This window comes from Asterias rubens (assembly GCF_902459465.1).
Source record: "Asterias rubens chromosome 8 unlocalized genomic scaffold, eAstRub1.3 super_scaffold_89, whole genome shotgun sequence".
Classification (NCBI taxonomy): Eukaryota; Metazoa; Echinodermata; class Asteroidea; order Forcipulatida; family Asteriidae; genus Asterias; species Asterias rubens.
This window is the reverse complement of record NW_022985693.1, coordinates 1,022,739-1,043,089: the sequence shown is the minus strand read 5'-3', so window position 1 is coordinate 1,043,089 and position 20,351 is coordinate 1,022,739. Positions and strand designations below refer to the sequence as shown.

The window sequence follows — 20,351 nt, the reverse complement described above, 5'->3', positions numbered from 1 at the left end:
AAGCTAGCTGCCGAAAGCCGCACAGAGAATAATATTTTTGTTTATAATCTAATTATCTGAAAAGCTTTTGATAAAAGTAGTGATTATAGTATACACGGTTATATGTACTGTGAATGTCGGTTCATTATTTGATTGAATACAATCAACTTGACGAAGGTTACTCTGCCCTTTTTACCACCGGTCCTAACCTCTTATGAAATCGACCCCACAGGACTATCTCGCGCCTGGCCCGCCGGGGCGCATTTTTCCAGTTGCCCGCCCCTGCCCAACACGCTCGACTCGGCTCAGTCTACTACAAATGTACTAGAAATAGTTACGTTGTAACATAAACTTCAAGAAACTAATATTAAATGGTTCATCAAACAATTGACACGATGTAAAAATTAATCTCCCATAGCACACAAGAATTAAAACAAATGCAGCTAGCAACCTTCAAAAAATTTCCGGTAGAGCTATAGTCCCTAACACTAACAGGCAGCAAGTAAAAGTGTCAATTTTTACTAAACAAAACAAGTGTCTGTTCATAAATTTTCGGTCCTACATCCGGTGGATACAAACTTTGACAAAAATCATCCAAGCTTCTTTTGACAGACATTCTTTTTATAGACATTTCAATGAAGAAGACATTCTTACTTGTGAAAATGACATGATTTTTTTATGACGCCATTCGTTTTTTAAAGGTTTTATCAATGAACTTTTTTTTAAATTAGTTTGAAATAAATCTTCTTTTTCATATCCACTTTGTTTGGTGGCTACTAGGGGCAGGGTGGCTGCAAACACTGACTCCCGGTCGGCACGACACGACCCCCGTACACTATCCGCATGCAGTTAGTGGTACGAGTGCGGATGACTTGTATGCACAGTAGTCGTACGATGTGACAGTGTGTATACGGGTGGGCCATGCGGTGTAATCGCACGCACCACGTACAGGGTATACGGGTGGGTTTACAGCGGCATCTTTTCGGAGCGAATAATGCGACTGCCTTGAGCAAGGCTAGTCGGTCGGTCGGTCGGTGGCAGGTGGTCCGAACAAAAATTCACGCATCAGCGTGTCAACAGAGGGCGTGCTTCAACATTATGACAACCCAGTAAAATGGCTACGTCCGTTTATCAGGTAACAAACAAATCCTACCTTTTGTTAATTAAATTTGTATTGATATTCACAAAATCTTATATATTTATTGATGCATGTGCCTTTGATAAGAGTTCTCAAGACACTGATATCGCTTATGAGTTAAGCAAACGCCGTGATTTTGTACAACGAACAATACTTTCCAAGATGAACGACCGTGCACCACCAATCATTCATCATCATAATGCACGTAGTCGTAGGGTCTGAACGTTACTGCACTGACTGTATTTTGTCATGTATGCACAGTGCAGCCAGGGCCCAGTACAGGGTCTATCTAGACTCTAGATAGTAGGCGTAGAAGGGGGTAGGCTCGGGTAGGCAACCCCGGCAATCACCGTATTGAATATTACGTTGTCCGGTCCCCGTTTCAATAGGGACTTTTCGTTTTCGACGACGGATGGTATTTGTGGTTCTGCGACGGTAAAGATGACATTTGGCGTCATCTGCACATGCGTCGGCTTTGAGGACGGTCGTCCCTCAATTTCTACGACAGTACTTGGGATGAATCTTTGTTCTGCTGAAAACGACAACGTTTAGCTGAACAACCGTCGCAGTATCATCCGTCGTCGAAAACGAAAAGTCCCTAATATCTGCCCTACAACGACGGCGTCTTTGTTGAGCGTGCGCGTGTGTTTGTGCTTGTGCCGTATCAAACCGGGCTATTGCATGCTGCTTTGCCTTTTATTATGTACGCATTAAGACGCGCATACAGTTAGCCCTACAAGATGGCGACTTTCATAACAGCAAAGGGGTTATTCAATACGATCTATACACATCAGAGTCTGTGGAGAACAAAGAACAAAGGTCCACACAATGGTTTTCTTTGTTGACCCATGGAGGAACGTTTAAACTGTCCCATTACAACTTGATTCTTTAGAAATGGAAACAAAAACAATTATTAATAATAGTCAATAGCAAGTCTCCACAATAACTCTAGTACAAATGACCGTGTGATAACTATCAGGCATAACATTCGCTTGGTCACCCGATAATAAAACTTGCTGTTTTGGAATGTAGCACTAGCAAGTAGCAGCGTATAATAAACAAAAGGACAAACCTCTCCCTAAAATCTTGTCACAACTCAAATGAAAACTTGGGACGATGAATTTGTTCTAAACCCGTGGATTTCTTTCCTTCTAGTTTGAATTGAACTTCATTCTTATGTGGAACCTTTTTTCTTTGTATTTTCTACAGAGAGGTACTAATGGGAATTTGTCTATGCTTGAGAAGTCTCTGGAAAGACGCCGTGTGAATAAAGAACACAATAGTAACTTCAGAGCAGGTCATGTGCCAGTGCATGAAGAGCATTTGCATAAGACTGGGCTCAGAGGGAGAAAGCGATATTTTGCTTACTGCTTCTTGGCTTTATTGTATATCACTGCAATCGGTAATTTAGCTGTAAGTATTTATTTGTATAGACTAAGACTATGTCAGTGATGTTTATATTGATTGACGCTAAATCTGTTATCATAAATCCTGTTTAGCACATAAACTGGTTGAGCACAGACAAATCTTGCTTTGTCCATTATGATTTTGTGCATCATAAATTTTGTGCAACATAAATTGTTTGTATTTAGATCTGACACAAATTGCTCATTATGTTAATTATGACTAGGTAACAGCCTTAGTGATATGGGTTCTTCAGTTGGATCACAACGGATTGCCTTCTCTGCAGTTTCTTCGAGGTGGACTTGTACGCTTCTCTCAAGAAACCAACGCAGAGAAAATCAAGAGCAGCAATGGACACATTGGTAGTTTCCTGGGACGGGATATGCAAATCAGTGCTCAAAACGCATCAGTAAGTGCAGGTTATACTTGTCGAGTAAAACATGATTACAAGCAACTTATGTTGGCGATTAAGTACTTTTTCAAATGGTGGAAGTTTTTCAGAGATTTTTTGCGCGTTCATATTGTCTATTTTGATTGCGTTCATAAAGACAAGCACCATTGATCAATTTGCACTTTATTTAATGTTTCAACATGTTTTACTGTTAACAGGTACACATTGGTGCAGGTAGCAGTTTGAAAACAAGTGGTAAGAGTTTGTTTGATATATTTCAAAACCCTAATGTATTTATTTCCACTCTTTAACAACAGCTGTTTAGTAATAAATTAATTATGTGTCACAACACGTATCTGGTACGATGATAAGAACCAAATGACCACCAAGACATGTAGCAATCAACACAGTGCTCAGAACTTGGGCAACCCCTACCCAAGTACAAGTTCTACTGGAGTTCTGGTCGGAAAACGACAGTGCCCAGCAGGACTGAAGGATGGATGGGCAGTTTGTAAATAATCAGTCATTACTTTAAGTTAACCACTTTAAATACTTTGATTCATCAGTTGAAGTGAAAGTTGGAGAGACCGTTATGAGAGGTCATAAAGGTCTGAAGGTCATCAACCCACTGTCTGGTGCCGTTATCTTCCATACTGACAAAGACAAGGAAGTTATTGCTCCAACCAGTGCCTACACACTACAGTCGCTACAGATTACTTCTCCTCAGGTAATAACTAGTGAACTAGCTGGCATTTTAAGACATGTAAACATTCATGAACCAGAAAACCTATGCCTGATAATCTTGTTTCATGTGGTTAAGAAACAGAAAAATTTAATTCCTTTTTTGATTAGCAAGTTGTGGAAGATAGACATCTTCCTCAAGTCCACAAACTTATTTCTTAGTGTTGCTGCATATTATACTAATATTGTTGCTGATGAAATGACTGACTTTTTGTTACATTGTATGTTGATTTCAGATTGTAAGCAGTGCAAAGGAAGACCTGGTGATTCAATCAGAGGCACCTGTTGGTTTACATGGCAGTGAAGCAGTCAATGTTTTTGCTAAACAATTGAATTTTAAAGCACAGGATATCTCAATAGAATCGGTAAGTAAACTGATAAACAAAATCATCAATAGAAATTTCCAGTCTAAAACTTCTACTCTCACAGACAACGTTGGTTGATCTGTTTACACTTGAACTTTACACCCAGGAAAACAGCATTACCCAGAAGTAGCCTTGGGAGTAGGGTCCATGCTCAAAGGATTCTGGGTGAAACTGGGTTCATGCAAAATCAGCAACCATTATGGCTCTTTGGTTTTGAAGCAATGTGGTGCACAATTGTTCAACCTGGGCTAGTTACATATAAACTACAGCATAGCATCCTACTTTGCAGCATTTGTTGTTTTTGTATTATGTTATGTACCTCGTTTCCCAAAATGCATTGTGGTATATTTTCAAGATGGTGCGTGTGCATATGGGCTATTGCGGCATTAAATGGGACTACAATCGTAACAAACCTTCAAATGGACTGAAATTGTCTTTTTATTATTTCAGAGGTCTACATTAATCCTTGATGGCAGTGGTGGTCTCTATCTCAACTCAACTTTGATTCCTAAAGCTGCAAGAGGTGTAATAAATCGACCAAGAGCTTCTGTGTACAAGCTTTGTGTATGTAAAACAAGTGGGAGAATATTCCAAGTACCAGTGCAATCTAACATTCAACACCCATGTGCTAACTTGGAAAGTACAGTGGCCCTGTGTAAAGACCAGTAGTTCGGATTTTAAACAACCTTAGTAGCAGAGTTTTAGATTAATGTACCAAAGTAGAAAATAGTTTATAGGACTGTCATCCATACAATAACATCTTTGTATCATGTAAATCGAATTTACACAAAAGGTTTTATTTGTGATTTGTTTACTCTGTGGTATTCTTATCAAAACAATGTGCAATTTTATATAGCTAATTTATTTATGTTTGTTATAAAGTCCGTAGCTTAGCTCATATTCTCACTGTAAATATATAAAGGATGGCAACTAAAAGTACACAAAATAGATGCATGCAAATTGATGCATGTGCGTGAATGAGACGCAAACTTTTTTTTTTAATGTTCTTAATTTTGAGTTTACCGATAACAAAGAAAAGTTGTATAGAGCAAGGGTTTGCTCACAAACATGGATGCATTCTTATGGCTTCAAATCACCAGCCGTCGATTTCACCAAACTCTTCCTGTTTTGGGATTAATCTTATGACTTAGGATGAGTCAAGTTCCGCGTTCCGCATCCAAAGACAAAGGACGCATTGAACCCATCCCAAGTTAGGACGGGTTACTCATCCTAACTAGAGATAGGATTAATCCTAGCGTTTTGTGAAATCGGTTGCAGGCAAGTTAATGTTCTTGTATAATATTATCAGTCACGCTAATTAGTGTTTAAGAAACTATTACAAGTTAGGTCTTGAAATTTGCTGAACTTTGAATGGTAATTAATTATTCGACAAACACTGTTCAACCAAATATTTCCATTTCTAACCCATCTGTTTGTAATATGACCAACAATATGAACCACATTTAAAATAAGAAAGTTACAGATTTGTAAAGCTTAAAAAACTCTTTTTTCTTAAACTTTTAAAATAACTTCTTCACCCTTTAACTGTTAGTGTAAAACAAAACGGCCCATGCATGTACCTGTATTTCGCATTACTGTATACAGAAAATGGAATAAATTATATGCTGAATGGAATTATCTCTATGCATTCCTACTTTTTGTGAATTTACCTGTACAGCTTTTTAGCTATAAATCACAGCCATGACCTTGACCTTTGAGGTTGTTAGCCCCAAAATATTACCAACTCTACTTTTCCAATGGATATCCCCCACCCAAGTACAAGTCCTAATATCACTTCTATTCAGGTCTGATGTTAATGTTAGGGGGTCATAATTGATAAACTGTGCCGGGTGGTTATGAATTATCTATAATACTTTTCAGCTATTAATACTTTTATGCTATTCATGCTTTTGAGCCAATTTTCAACAAAATAAGTAAGTGTAATGATGATTGCACACAGCATTAATAATGTTCCAGCTTTGAACTTAACTTAAATGGTACTGAAGGGTTGTTGTACCGTAGTTAAGATAACTTACCCCATCCTTTAGGTGTTCTTATCTCCTTGGCATAGAGCTAGGGGGAAGTCTAAGTGCTGGTAATATCATCCCCTAACAAGCTTGCCCCAACAAGGTAGCCTGCCACCAACAATGTTGCCCCAAACGAGCTCACCCTGTGTTGTAACAAAATTGACTTTTACAGAGATTGGTGCCACATTCTCGGCAACAAAAGGGCCGTCTATCATTCAAGAATTTTGAAAATTAGAGTTGGCGATTGAGAAAGACCCTGCTAGAGCCATTAACAAGTTTATGCATAATTTGGAACAATACTCAAAAGTCTATCCAGGATTAATTGATTTTATTAGTAAATAAAAACAATCAAACATTGCAGCCAAATGGCTGAACTGTGTAAAAAGTACAATCAGAGTTTTATAAAAAATATAAAAAATAAAAACAGTGAACAGTTAACTCAATATAAAAAATTAAGTGAGCGTTTAGTTGCCAGATTTAAAATTTCCGCTTATTGAATCTCTGCATTTAAGCTGCCTTCATCAATATGTAACCGTTGGTAATTGGTGGAGGATCTCACTTCCCAGGCTGGGTGAGTTCAATACCACACCCAGGCAGGATCAGCTCAACACTACCCAGGCAAGGTAAACTTGTTTGGGGCGACATTGTTGGGAGCAACTTTGTTTGGGGCGACATTATTTGAGGTTGGGGTGAGCTTGCCAGAGGGCAAGAAGACCAGCTTCCTGTTTGCCTTTGGGTGGCTGCATACAACTCGTCAGTGCAACAACCCGTACATTCATCAACTCGTATATACACCAACTCGTACGCAAGAGTATTTCTCTAAGAGTCTACATGAATTATATAAATTGGACGATCTAGATACCTTATCTACATACTTTTATATTAAGGAGTCCCAGCTGGAAATTGATGACAAACACAAAACTCTATGGATACTCTGAAATCTCTGCACGTTTCATATTTCTGGTATCTCGTCAATTGCTTTAGCTGAAAACAAGTCAATGGAAAAAAGGAATGTTGCAGTTAAATACATTTGAATTTCCTTCCTTGAAATTAAAATGAAGTATTTCATAAAACAAAGAAATACTGCCGAAACAAACAACACTTTTATGCAAGGTTTCAAAAATATATCTTTTGAGTATACAGTAGTGACACACATCGGTGCAGCCTGCATCGGTGTATATGGATAAAAACCCAAATAAATATTCTTTATCCCCAATGCGAATTTAACATCTATTAGATCAAATCTTGTTACCATAAAAAATAGGTGACAATTAGTCACAGTCACCTCAGACAACAACTAGAAAACTGTTATGCACTGCACTCAAACTTGAATCATTGTAATAAAGCTAAGAAACTGATTTGAATCAATACTTACAGATTGAATGGATCCTTTACCGTCTATAGTTGCTTGCCATTTTGATGGTCCAATATCAGATGTGAATGTTATATGATAATATGAAGTAAACACCCCAGCATATTCATGCTCATATGCTGCTATGCTACTAATATCTCTCAGCACAATGTCCAGACATCTAGTTGATACATTCTTTTCAGTTGGATCTTCATGAAGTAAAGTTTGCTGTAGAAAACAATAAAACATGTCAAATGCAACAAACAGACATTGTTTGTTCCAATTGTCAAACTGTGCCTACTGCCATATTTTGTATGGCTTCATGACCTTCACTAGGAACAGCACTTTTATAATCTTAAATAGTTAAAAGTTGGAAGTATGTTTTGATCAAACTGTCCAAATATTAATGACAATTATTTGAATTGTTCGTTACAACAAACTACATATCTGGTACGGGAGTCATTGTTAGAAACACTGTCTTGCATGACAAGCAACCTTCAGAGTCAGATCCAAACCACAGGTAAAACTATCAGCATCACACGTACAAATATGAATATACATCACAACATTAATTAACCACTTAAAGCTGGTGCTCTGACAAATTTACGGGTTGAACAGTTTGACTGCCAGCAAGACATTGAGGGCACTCTGAAGGTGTTTTGGTAGTAGCAAACCAAAGCCATAAACCAATTTGAAAGTTTGGCAGATAAACATGTCATCCGATTTGAGGTGGTTAAATCAGGGCCAGAGGCAAAACTATTATCATATCCCTACACCAGTACAAGAATCACAAGCTGCAACATGAATTAACACTTCTAAGAAGTATGTCCTATAAAAGTTTGTCTAGACTTGTAATCACGACATAAATATTTACCTGAGAGTGTTTTGCATTTATCTCAGATACAGCTCTTCTTGTAAATGACCGAAGCTCTTCAGTCCATCTATCTGGAGGGAGGAGCTGCACAAATAATGAACCAAGGAAATGAAACAAAACAGTTTTAATTGATAATTAAGAACAGTTATAAATAAAGAGATATCTGCTGGTCAGTATAAACTATCAAACTAATCACAAAAAGTTTACAGGAACAGACATAAAGAAGAGATGAAACATGTAAAGTAAATATACAAATAGACAAATAAACTACACTCACTCAAAACATGATATCATGACTGACTAGGTGAACAGGGTAACATAAAACTTTAGTGTTTTATAAGTCTTGATAAGAAATAACAAGGATTATATTGAGGCATTATACAAGACATGAATAACAGAAGGAAATAACACTAATCATAGTTCTCAGAACTTCTTTTGGAAGATGCAATAATGATGAAGATCCAAGAAACAAGCTTGTGACAAGAATTCAATGCGCTACCTTTGGTCCCCCACAGACGCAACTCCAGTATGGCATCTTGGCACTGGAACATGTTCTTGACCTGTTGATGATAATACAACGTCAGTTTTAAATGTCATTCTATATTTCAAAAGCATGATAAATGTCTTGCACCAAATGATTATTGAATTATAGGTTACTCATATTACATGAAGAGTTTTTGCATTCTGATTGGTCCAAATGTAATAATGTGTTCACCTTGGAGAGTATTTGCAATTCTGATTGGTCCAAATTTAATCATGTGTTAACGTTGGAGAGTATTTGCATTCTGATTGGCTCAAATGTGGTCATGTGTTTCACTCTTCTTAAATCAATGTGGCGAGGTAACAGCAGCTTAAGCAGGGTCATGGGCTTGTAATGAAGGAGCAAACCAAACAACAGGCCATTGAAGACCTTGTCACCACCGTTATATTCATGTATTTATTTGTTATAAAAACTTAAACTAACCTTGGTATAACCTGGGTAAATAAGTTATAGGAATATGTAGACACATGCCCAGATACATTGTGTAATGCCGGGTAGTGCATAAGTGACTTCATTGTATGATGTATATCTTGATGAATCTGAAACAGATCAATGGTCAAAGAATAGAGATTGCACTAAATCATCCTCAAGCAACTACCAACGTTGGGGCAAGGAAATCCTGGCACTCTCATATCTCAAACACTATTAACACTGTTACAAAAGACTGTGCAAGCTTCTCAAATATTTGAAATGACATTCATAAATACCTCAGACAGTTTTGCTATTCCTATTGGTGGAGAGCACGTCACGTGGGTGTGTATAAACCTATGTTTATGACCAGTAAAAATTGTTGAAACATGGGCGTGACACGCTAGCTTGCACAGTTTCTTCATTCCTATTGGTCGAGAGCAACGGCCGGGACAGTTGTGCCACATCACGCGATACGCGCGACGCGCACAGCATTCCCTTATAAGGAGTTTTTTACCCGAGGGCCTTACCATTTCATAGCTGGAGGGGTGTTGTGTTGAAAGAAATCTTTGATCAATTATAACTTTTGCATTTATTTTACTTTTTCACCAAAAAGTGTTGATGTTTTTTGATGAAAAAGGTTGAGGTATTTATGAATGGGTTTTGTCTCGGTAAAATTATCTAGAACCAGGCATCGTTGGGTTTAAACAACTAGTTGAAAACCTCTTCACCACACATTGATTCCCTTATTTTCAGATGTTAGTTTTATTGTGTAAATCTACATTTCTATAGTATTAGAACAACCCAACGATTCCAAAAACCAAAGGTATACTTTGCCTTTATTATAACTCACCAAATATCTCTGACTGTTGATCAGTAAGTTCCTCTCCCATTCAGGATGCTTTTCCATGACATGTCTTGGAGCGATGATACTTAAAAACGGTAAAAATATCTCAAGGTAACTCCCAGCATTATCAGAATAGTTACCATGGTATCGATCACCATGATCACCAAATAAGAACTGCAAATAAGAATAAGAAACTTGCGCTGTTCAGTGTCAATAAAGCATGTCATGATAGGGATATAACACAAACAATGAGGCTTGGCTTTCATTGGAGGCTTGTTTAATGCAATATAATATTAACAGCACGTTTTACAATAACATATCAATTCCTTAGTCATTTGGCCAATAACCTTCCTGTAATCTTTCTCAGCTCCCTGGGCAGTATACAGCCTGGGCTGCTGTGGTGCTACAAAGGCTTTTTCAAACACAATAACAAACTCAACCTTTTTTTTTTAAGGTACTCGTTTATAAAGAGAAACAAGTATAGTGATGTGTCTTGCTCAAGAACACAAGTGTCAGAAACAGGGTTGGATCCCAAACTCCGATGACTAAACCACCAGAACTTGAATTAGTCAGGGTGCAAAGCTCATATATGTTTGCAGGATGATGTACCAAACACATGAACACTGACTCAAAAAATGGCACAACAAAGATTGTTGTTATGATGTCTAGTAAATACAATCAATATCATCTATCAGATTTCTAAAACTTACAACACATTGTACAGGTTAAGGATATTACAACACGTTGGTTTGAATATTTAGACCTGATACCTCATTGAAAGGTTCTCCTCAATGAGTTAAGACTTGATTTAATTGCTGAACTTACAATGACCAGGTTTGGTTGTGACTTCATCAGTTGTGTTAATAGATGTAGCAAGCTGTCATCAATCTGTGTTGCTGAGTCTGGTTCAGGCCTACAATCAAAACAAAGCAAATAGTTTATTCTAAACCTTACTTTCTTCTAACATGGTAAAATATACCTGACGTGTTTTTAGGGTGTCTCAAAGCACTCACTATTATTTTTTACAAAGTTTGCGGAGCTATGTTTGAAATATAAGATGTGCAAGCTGCTGCCAACCATATCAAATAATACCACGGCAAAGCCCTTCTCTTCTCCATGTTTCCAACCTTTCAAAAGTGTGATTAAAGATTGGGAACTCACCTATGTTTAGCATTCAGGTCAAAAGCTGCCCATTTGGCTGGATGGTCAGAATTCAAGAAGTCCTTGGTATAATTCATAATATGTTCATGAATGAATGTATCACCATTACATAGTCCGGCCAACACACCAAGACGAATCTAAGAATAACCACAACACTTGATATGGTGAGTAAATTGCATCAACCCTGAAGCAGAAGGTTGTGAACTTTTCCTGAAGTCACCATTTCAAAGCAGGACTGTAAGTTCCTTGTTATAACAGCAAGTATTTCCTCACAGGAAACAAATTGCAGTGTCTTACCTGCAAGGAAAGGCCCTGGAATACACCAAGTGATTCTATTTAAAAACAAGTTGAATGTAATTGACAAACCTCTTTATTTTCATGTTTCACCCATCCATCTTCCCAATGAGGCAATGATCCTGGTCTGTTGGTACAAGTCTGTAATAAAACAATCACAGATTGAGGTCTAGCTAATTGGACTGACATGGTGTCACAAAATTCATTCTAAAACATGTCACAACAATGAGCAAGGAAACAGGAAAAACTATGACAGAATTCTTTTCAATGTGGGAGAAATACTAATATCGACAGTGTACCATAATAAATAAATCACACAAAAAATATAAACCAAATTCAGCATGTTTCACAAAAACCATTTGGAACACAAACACAGATGTTATGAAGACATAAAATGTACCTTGAAGTGATTACTTCGTCTCATATTATGATAAGATTGACTGATGTTAGCATCTGATGGATGAATGCACAATGTGGATGGTAGATTGATGAAATGATGAACCACAGTAAAGCAACCTAAGAAGAGAATGAATGAATATAGGACAACACTAACTACACATAGATGAATTCGTGAAAAAAATTGCTGTTCAATCTTCCTCATCAAATTGTGTATGCTGTCACCCACCCCATTTTTCCTCACTGTCACCCCTCCCCCCCACCTTCCCTTGCCATTTGAACTTACAATTTATAAGTTTCAATGGGATACTTCCAATGTTTTCAATTAAAACGCAGAAAATGCATTTATTTTTACACTAACGTCAGATTATCTTTGACAAGTAACAAATGGCAAAAACAGAGCAGTGAAAAGTCAGTGTTTGATTTCAGATTGTTTAACATTATCATTAGTTTCAAGTATAATTTTGATGACAGTAAAGTCAGTTTGATGTTGGACATCGAATACATTGGACATTCACATAGGATTATACAGCGAGTGTCTACTTTTTGTTTCGATATTGGACATGACATAGGACATTCACAGATTTTTAAAGAAATGTCCAATCTTTGAATGAAAAGTAGACATTAACCTAGCAATATTACGTGAATGTCCAATAAAAATAGCAAAGTAGACATTCGCTGTACAAACCTATGTGAATGTCCAATGTCCAATATCAAACTCACTTCACTGTCATGTTTATTGTGGAACAATCCAACTATTTTTCATGGTGACAAAGAAGTCATCACTACTAGTAATAAGTCAGATGTCTGACTAAGATACAAGACAAAATGAAGGTAGATTGAGGATAAACTGCAAGCTAGACACTTAAAATGTGTGAAACAAAATGTTTGAATAAATGGAGTGATTTACCTTACATACAGTCCTAGTACCAAAGAGACCATTTCCTGTATCAACTCCATAGCTAGTTAAATAACCTAGAGAATTAGCATAATCCCACATCCATTCATTTATTTTACGCGGGTATCTGAAAAAATAAAAATAAAAAACCACTCTTACTGTCTCATACAAGTTTTCAATACTTTGCAGTGTCATTTCTGAAATAATTGATTTGATTTGAGCAAAACCAATTGACTGGAGCGGGACTTGGACCAATGACCTTTAGATTAATATACCGGCACAATACCAAATGAGGGATCCAGCTATATGTTGGCGGTCTCCCTATTAGTCAAAATTTTAAAGAATGATAACACTTTTAATCTAAGGTTGTGCTCCGTGAGCATGGGTTCAATCTGGCTGGCAGCCAAAGGGCACCCTTACACACGCCTGCGACTCAAACACATTGTAGTCGCGTCCTTACACAATTCATCTTCCAGTAAGGATGATTAGCCTCCCAAATTATTTGTATTACTATAACAAGAATGGTGTTTTAAAAAACTTATAACAAACACAAATGCTCTGGTGACATTTATCTCATTCTTTGAGAACTACAGTCGAGACATTCCATTTATCTCAATTTCATCTTGTTCTTCTTGAAACTATGGTCTAAACACTATGGTCTTTACCTGTGAAGTAATACACGCTTTTCTTCATCACTCTTTCTTAAATAAAGCCCTGCAAATAAAAGACATCAAAATTGTAAAAAGTAATTACTTGACAAGATATTAAACTTGTAATAGAAAGTTATAACATTCTAGAAATTCATTTTCATTCATTTGATGTGGCACATCAGATGATGGCCCTCCAAACACTTTAGTCTTCCATTGCTTTAAACACTTCCTCCCGTTGCAGGTCAGAGTCCCGGCACATAAGAGACCATTCATTTTATCTTTATAAAGATAATTTATCTTACTTAAGAAAATGAGGGTATGGGTATAGTTCAATGGACTTTTACACAACACTATGATTCATCATTCAAAACAAGCTCATACAAAATTTCTCTTGCACTGGATGGTAACTTACCTTTTTAGAAAAATTATAGAAATGAAGTATCCCTATTTTGCGCATCACCACCGACTCAGACATGCCAACCTCTGGGATCACAAAACTGTATTCTGAAACCCCAAAACCTGTATTTTGCATCAAAAACCTGTATTTTTTTTTAAAACACGCATAAACGTAGTTTTAAGCCCCGAGACAGGCAAAATAGAGAAGGTGTGAAGGCCATTTAGTTATCAAACAGCCTAATTAAACCAGTTAATTAAAACTTGAAGGAAAAAAAATAATAATAATAATAATAATATAAAAAGTAAAAAAATTGGGCAGTCGTTTCCCTACGGGTGGTTAACCCAATGGAGCAGGTTTTGTATGAAAAAAAGAAATTTATCAATCATACCTTAAAGACATTGATTAATCATATCCTATTTCATATAGAAACCCTTGTCAATTAATTAAATATCATTTTCTTTGTCAAAAGAAGACAAGTACAAAACGAAACCAATTTAATTTCAATGAAGAAGACAAAAAAAAAATCATCCCAAAAAGTTTCGTTTGTTGTATTTGGGGGCATAGTTCTTAAATTTATCTTATAAAAATCTCGCTTCAGGCGCTCTTTATCTTTTGTGTCTTTATTTTGGCAAAACATTATTTTGCAAACTCGATTCGTCCGTTCACAAAACGACCGATACCCCATATAAGGGCATTTGACAACAGCGCCCTCTGTTGTTCAATGAATTGTGTTAGACTGGTTCCCTGTGAAATCGGGACGTCAGATAAACTGGAATCTCCGTTGCGCTCGCTCGATGTGTGGTGAAAGTTGAATAAGGAATACCCCCGTGGAATAATAGAGTTCACTGGATAATCATTATCGGCCGTAAGTGCAATAAAAAAATATTGAACTTGAGTTAAAAAAGGGCACGACGGCCAACTGGGATAAAATTGTATTTTTGCGGTGACGATGCTCAAAACCATATTTTTTTCAAAAACTTGTACGAAATACGGGAAAAACGTACTAGTTGGCATGTCTGCTGACTATAATCTAATTCAACTCTTTTAAATCAATAACTGTCTTTTTTGTTTACCTGCATACAATGGTGTAAGATTCATTGCAGTCACACCACCAACAGAATTTAATCGGTTAAAGAGAAATGCTTGATGAGTTGATTTAGTTCCAGTTCCTGAGTAATATAGATCCTTCAGGAGCTGGGCTGTCTTTGGAAGTCCACATGGACGATGAAAATGTGGTCGTGACATTGAATCAAGATTGATGGATAATATGGACAAAGGTTGCCAGTTGTCACAGGATGATTGCTGCAAAGAAAAATTCATCATCTAAGGTTGAATCACCAAGTACTATAGGGTACATTTAAGGTATGTAACGAGGTCTACCAACTAGGTACACCTAATTGAATGACACGTAATGAGGTCTACCAACAGCATACACCTCAGTTGAAATGTCTGTAATGAGATCTACCAACTAGGTACACCTAAATGCAATCTAAAATTTTACCCAAAGAGAACATTCATTATTATCTTTAAAAATGATTAATCTTACCTAAGAAAATGAAGATTGTTTGGGACTTTCACACAACAATATGATTATTCATTCAAAACGAACTCAAATACAAAATTTCCCTTGCCATGGATGGTACCTTACCTTTTTAGAATAAGTCTCTTTTTGCTCTTTTATAGAGGTCACATTTGGAATAAATTGGGTTCTGTAGTTATGCTGATCAACAATGCTGCATTAACAAAGCACAATAAAACCAAACATTCATAAAGGAATAAATAATAATAAGATAGCACACGACTCTTGAGATCTAGATTGACATAGAATGAGGAATTAAAAACAGATAAGGTAGTATGTTGTTAGAGCAAATGTTTCAAGGGCACGTCCAATTAAAACCAAAGGCACCACGACCAACAGAGCTCCAGCAGGTAATGGTAATCAGTGTTAATTCAACATGAAGAGGGACCAAAAGGACTAGCGTCCCGATCACTGTTTGCAAAGAAATGTCCAGCAGTATTTTCTGCTTTCAAAACAGCTTTATGAAATGGGGCCCAGGTCCAAAAAAAAAAACAAAGGCACCACAGTCAACTAGATTTCAGCAGGTAGTATTAATCAACGTGAATGCAACATGAACTTATCTTAGTCTACAGTCATCATCATCAAAACCATCGTTCTCTTTGTGTCAATGTGCAAGGTCTGCTTTCAGCTCGCAAGTGTTCTAATGCTCAGCCTCTTAGGCTCCTCTAATGCTCAGCTTTAATAGTCAAGTAATAATTTAATGTTGCATACCAGAATAGATAACTAACCAAAATAATAGCACCTGTCCCGGGTTGCTGCTTATTTTAGCTCAGCAGAAAGTGAGTCCCCAAAATGTTCTGCTGAATCAGGCAGGTTGAATCACTATCAAACTTACTCTTTTCCAATCTTCATGGGACATACTACATCTGCATATTGAGTTTTGAAAGGTACAGTAGCAGGTCCTTTGTATGTGTTCCATTCACGGTCTGGTATGTACTTAGCGTTAGCAAGAAGTGTTTCACTCTCTTCTCTTGAAATAAAGTTGATTCGAAATTCACCTGGGCAATGCACCTGCAGTGTTCTGTGTTAAACAACAAGGTTTAACAGACTGTTTAGACAATCAAACATAAAATGCAATATTGCATTACATTATGTTCATTTGAAACAGATAATGTTTCACATGCTTTAAAAGCAATGTCTTTAAAAAGACAACAACTTTGACATGTAGAGAAAATCAAATTAAATTATTGTTTTTACAATTTTCTAATGGCCCCAATCATTAAAACAAATTTGGTACCTTTATGAAACTTATTCTTTCAATAAAAAAACATAATCGATTACCTACAGAAAGTTTCATTTTTGAGCCAATATGAGATATTGTCATTTTTTTTTATTCTCTCTGTATCTTCTTTGTTTTCATGCGCCTCGGAATAAGTTCAGTCTTAGATAGATGGCACTTTACAAGTTTTCAAAATTATTTTTAATTATTATTATTTTGTGCAACCTTTCCTGTGAAACTGCCAAATGATATAATCTAATTTTATAGTTAGTTTTTAGAACTTACTGACCTGTTAACCCTGTCATGTTGAACAAATGATGAGCTAAGACTGCACTCCCATGATACATTGCCACACATATCAGGTGGAATCACAGACGGCAGATTACAACTACTGTCACTTGGAACATCAATTCTGGAACTGAATAAACTGGACTCCAGATTCTGTAGTAATGAGAGTCGAGTTTCAGGCCGTGACAGTTGTTCCTTTATTATCTGAAGCTCGCTTAAGATTGATGGGTCATCTGCAAATGATAAAATACAAACAAAGATTAACAATGTGAACAGAAATTTTACTAACTTTTTCTTTATTTTTTACCTAATATGAGAAGTTGAAATTCCATTCAAATATTCTTTGTGCCCCTACTACACTTCCAATGAGCTCAGAACTAATAATATTCAAGGATAAAATTATCTGCACTAGCGGATGTGATCATCATGTACTCATGAGTGCATGGCTTGGAGTTTAGTCTGGTGCTGCAATTGGCATTATGTTAATTGGCGTTTCAAGCCAACTGTGCGAACCAAAAACAAGTAAGAAGTAAACAAAGAATGCACCGTAAAATATTGCAGCTAGCACAAGTTTTTAAAAACGGGGCCATCTTCAAGGATTGCGCCCAACACTTTATACAGCATGAAGTGTTACATCAATGCAAGAAAGTGTTTACAAGCAAGTTAGTTCAGGACATGTCTATTGGAGATGTCAATTTCAATTTTATTTTCAAAAAATAATTAAACAAATCCCCTTCCTCAATACGGTAAGTTTACGAAAACTAGGCTGTAAATTTGTAAGTTTGAATCGATACAAGATATTTAATCCGAAACTGTGTCGCCTTGCATCATGCATGCAACAGAGGTGTCCAACCGGGGCTTGGCCCAATTTCAAAGACCTGCTTTTAAAAGCATAATAAGTAGCTAAGCACAACCAATTTATGCTTACCAGCTAATTAAATACAATTTTCTATGTAAAAAAATATACTGTTATCCTTGAAATCAGAACTAGACAATTCAATGCACAGAACAACATATATTTAACGTAAAAATGTTGATAATTTCTCCAGAATAAAAATAGTAAAAAAAAAGTTATTTTTTGTTATATTATTTTATTCGGCATTCAAACACACATTATAAACACAATCATAAAATACAGAGCAAGACAATAATCAAAGCGACACAAGAACAAACAATAGAGCCAGCAACACATGCCAGGAAAAAAATAGTTAACATAATAACTGTGGCCTGGGGCCTGTGTTTCCTATATGACTGGCTTATAAAAACTATAGAAAGAAGTTAAAAGTATACTATTTTATGTAAAACCGAAAAAGGGGAATAATTATTGTTAACAACATTGCACAAGAAAACATTGATAACAACAGAAACACCACGTGGGGCGTACTGCGCTAAGGACATCAACCAATTGCAAAGGTTTAAACAATACAAAAGAAACACAGAAGAAGTAACCTAGCCCCACTTGTGTGGCCAAGGATAGCTGAATCCTTAGCTATCCTTGGCCACACAAGTGGGGCTAGAATAGAAGTAACCCAACAATATATGGAGCACACTGGGACAACAAACGATACAATAAATAGCTGGTATGGTCTTAAAGTTTTGAACTGTATACTCTGTTCGTCTTCAGGAGAATGATAATTTGTCCAGTCAGGAAAATAGCATTTTATTCAAAACTATTTAAATAAATAAAAAGTCAACAAGATTTTAGAGGGTTTTTGTCTTCTCACCAGATTGATAAAGTAATTGGCTATCCATTCACCGTAAAAAAAGTTTTCTACAGATGATGTGACAAGGCACTGGTGAAAAATAAAAAGGAAAGGTGGAAATGTAATAAAATCACTGGTCACTACATTTGAGGGAAAGATTTCCATATTCTTCCTCCACTTTTGCATTTCATTTTTACCATTAGGAATATCACTTTTTTTGTAAATAATAATAAAGAATTGTCGTAACGCACACGTTTCCACCCCACTGGATGGTGGTGGGTGTTCATATAAATAAGATACTAATTTATTTTTTATAACAAATGAAAAAGTGGTGGCAGGATGAGGATACGAAAATTTGTGTAAATAAATACCTGAAGTTTGCCAACCTTTATTATTAAATTTAACAGTCGCTTGACTGATGATAAGTGACGAACTCTTTCCATCCAAGGTTCCATTCCTGTCTCTAAATTCGCTTCCTCTGTTGTCCTTCACTCCAGCGTGGTGTTGCCTTATTCTTGGGAAATCTTCACGTCTGTCGTCTGCGTCCAGCCGGTCTAACTTTGACGCTGAATACACGTGTGCAGCATATTGAGGAACACGCCACATCAAGTAAAGTTGTATGCCAAAATGAATGACAAAACAAAGACCGAAAACCAGCCATTTAGCTAATGTTTTTCGCTTCATAACTTGCACTTACATGCGAATATACTCCGGAGGATGTTTCTGCACTGTATAGGAAGATAAGTTTGTGGCGAAACCCTGGTTAAAGGAACATTACATAATTTGTTTTTGCTAACAAAACAGTTGCTGGCAGTGTAAACACTTTATGTAATCCACCATATACATAAACTGACAAACCTGAAGAAGTTTGAGATCGATCGACCATCTGTGTCACGAGAGAATAGTGAAAAACCGATTACAAATTTTGCATTGCATCAATGCCAAAATAAAAATGAATAAAACGCTCACTGAGCGATAAACTCCAAACGCGAAGTATAGCTTATTTATTTCCCATCAAATATGACATTTCAGACATAAATATTTCAAGGGATGTTTTCAACTATCACCATCATTAGACCGTGTAAGTTTTATGTAAATCTGTGATCTTCACGATTTTTGTTTCTTACCAATTCTTTAAACATCGACAAACTCCTTCACGTGAGAAGAGTTCTGCCAACATTATTTGGCCAATGTTTTGAAACAGCGCCCTCGATTGGTAACAAATGTTCATGCCACAAGACTGGTCCCCTGTCATATCCGCAACAAGTAAGGCAGTTGATTTTACAGACCAGCGATTTCATTAGATACAATGATTTCATTGGATAACCGTCGGTGACGTAAGCTTTCATATCTGTGTTTTGATTGGTCTAATATAATGTTGCAAAATTTTCGGTCTGTCGTCTGCTCTGCAAACAGCTGGCTGCATACAACTTACAATACAAGGCTCAAGTTAACAAACAATGTCGGTTACATTATTATTATCATCCATAGACTGCAGAACAAAGTTTAGTCTCAAATGAAGTGAACCAGATACATTTTGTACATCAAATTTCACCAACATTACTAGTTTTTTCCCCTGGCCTGGCTTTATAACACTAAAAAAAACACCTGTGTTTTTTGGTTTGTACTGGAGTCTGGACTTGAGCATTAAAACTTCATGACCTTTTATTCTAATGGCTGGGTACTATTTCTTCTTTAAT

General features: G+C 36.5%; 2 protein-coding genes across 2 annotated transcripts; one reads left to right on the top strand and one right to left on the bottom strand.

Annotated features, from left to right (window-relative positions):
• The first annotated feature begins 1,000 nt into the window (after positions 1-1,000).
• On the top strand, positions 1,001-5,656 carry LOC117305512 (beta-sarcoglycan-like). The gene is made up of 7 exons (XM_033790379.1): positions 1,001-1,114; positions 2,327-2,530; positions 2,748-2,930; positions 3,131-3,167; positions 3,479-3,639; positions 3,890-4,018; positions 4,469-5,656. The coding sequence occupies exons 1-7, from the start codon at positions 1,094-1,096 to the stop codon at positions 4,685-4,687; spliced, it is 954 nt and encodes a 317-aa protein (XP_033646270.1). The 5' UTR covers positions 1,001-1,093; the 3' UTR covers positions 4,688-5,656.
• Positions 5,657-5,754: 98 nt separating this feature from the next.
• Positions 5,755-19,374, bottom strand: LOC117305514. Its single transcript, XM_033790381.1, has 16 exons — positions 19,038-19,374; positions 16,950-17,181; positions 16,277-16,462; positions 15,511-15,595; positions 14,936-15,164; positions 13,481-13,529; positions 12,828-12,942; positions 11,594-11,662; positions 11,228-11,364; positions 10,892-10,979; positions 10,073-10,240; positions 9,235-9,350; positions 8,770-8,830; positions 8,271-8,354; positions 7,421-7,624; positions 5,755-7,029 (listed from the first exon to the last, which is right to left on the bottom strand). Exons 1-16 carry the CDS (start codon positions 19,333-19,335, stop codon positions 6,928-6,930), a joined length of 2,223 nt encoding a protein of 740 aa, XP_033646272.1. The 5' UTR covers positions 19,336-19,374; the 3' UTR covers positions 5,755-6,927.
• Positions 19,375-20,351: the final 977 nt, after the last annotated feature.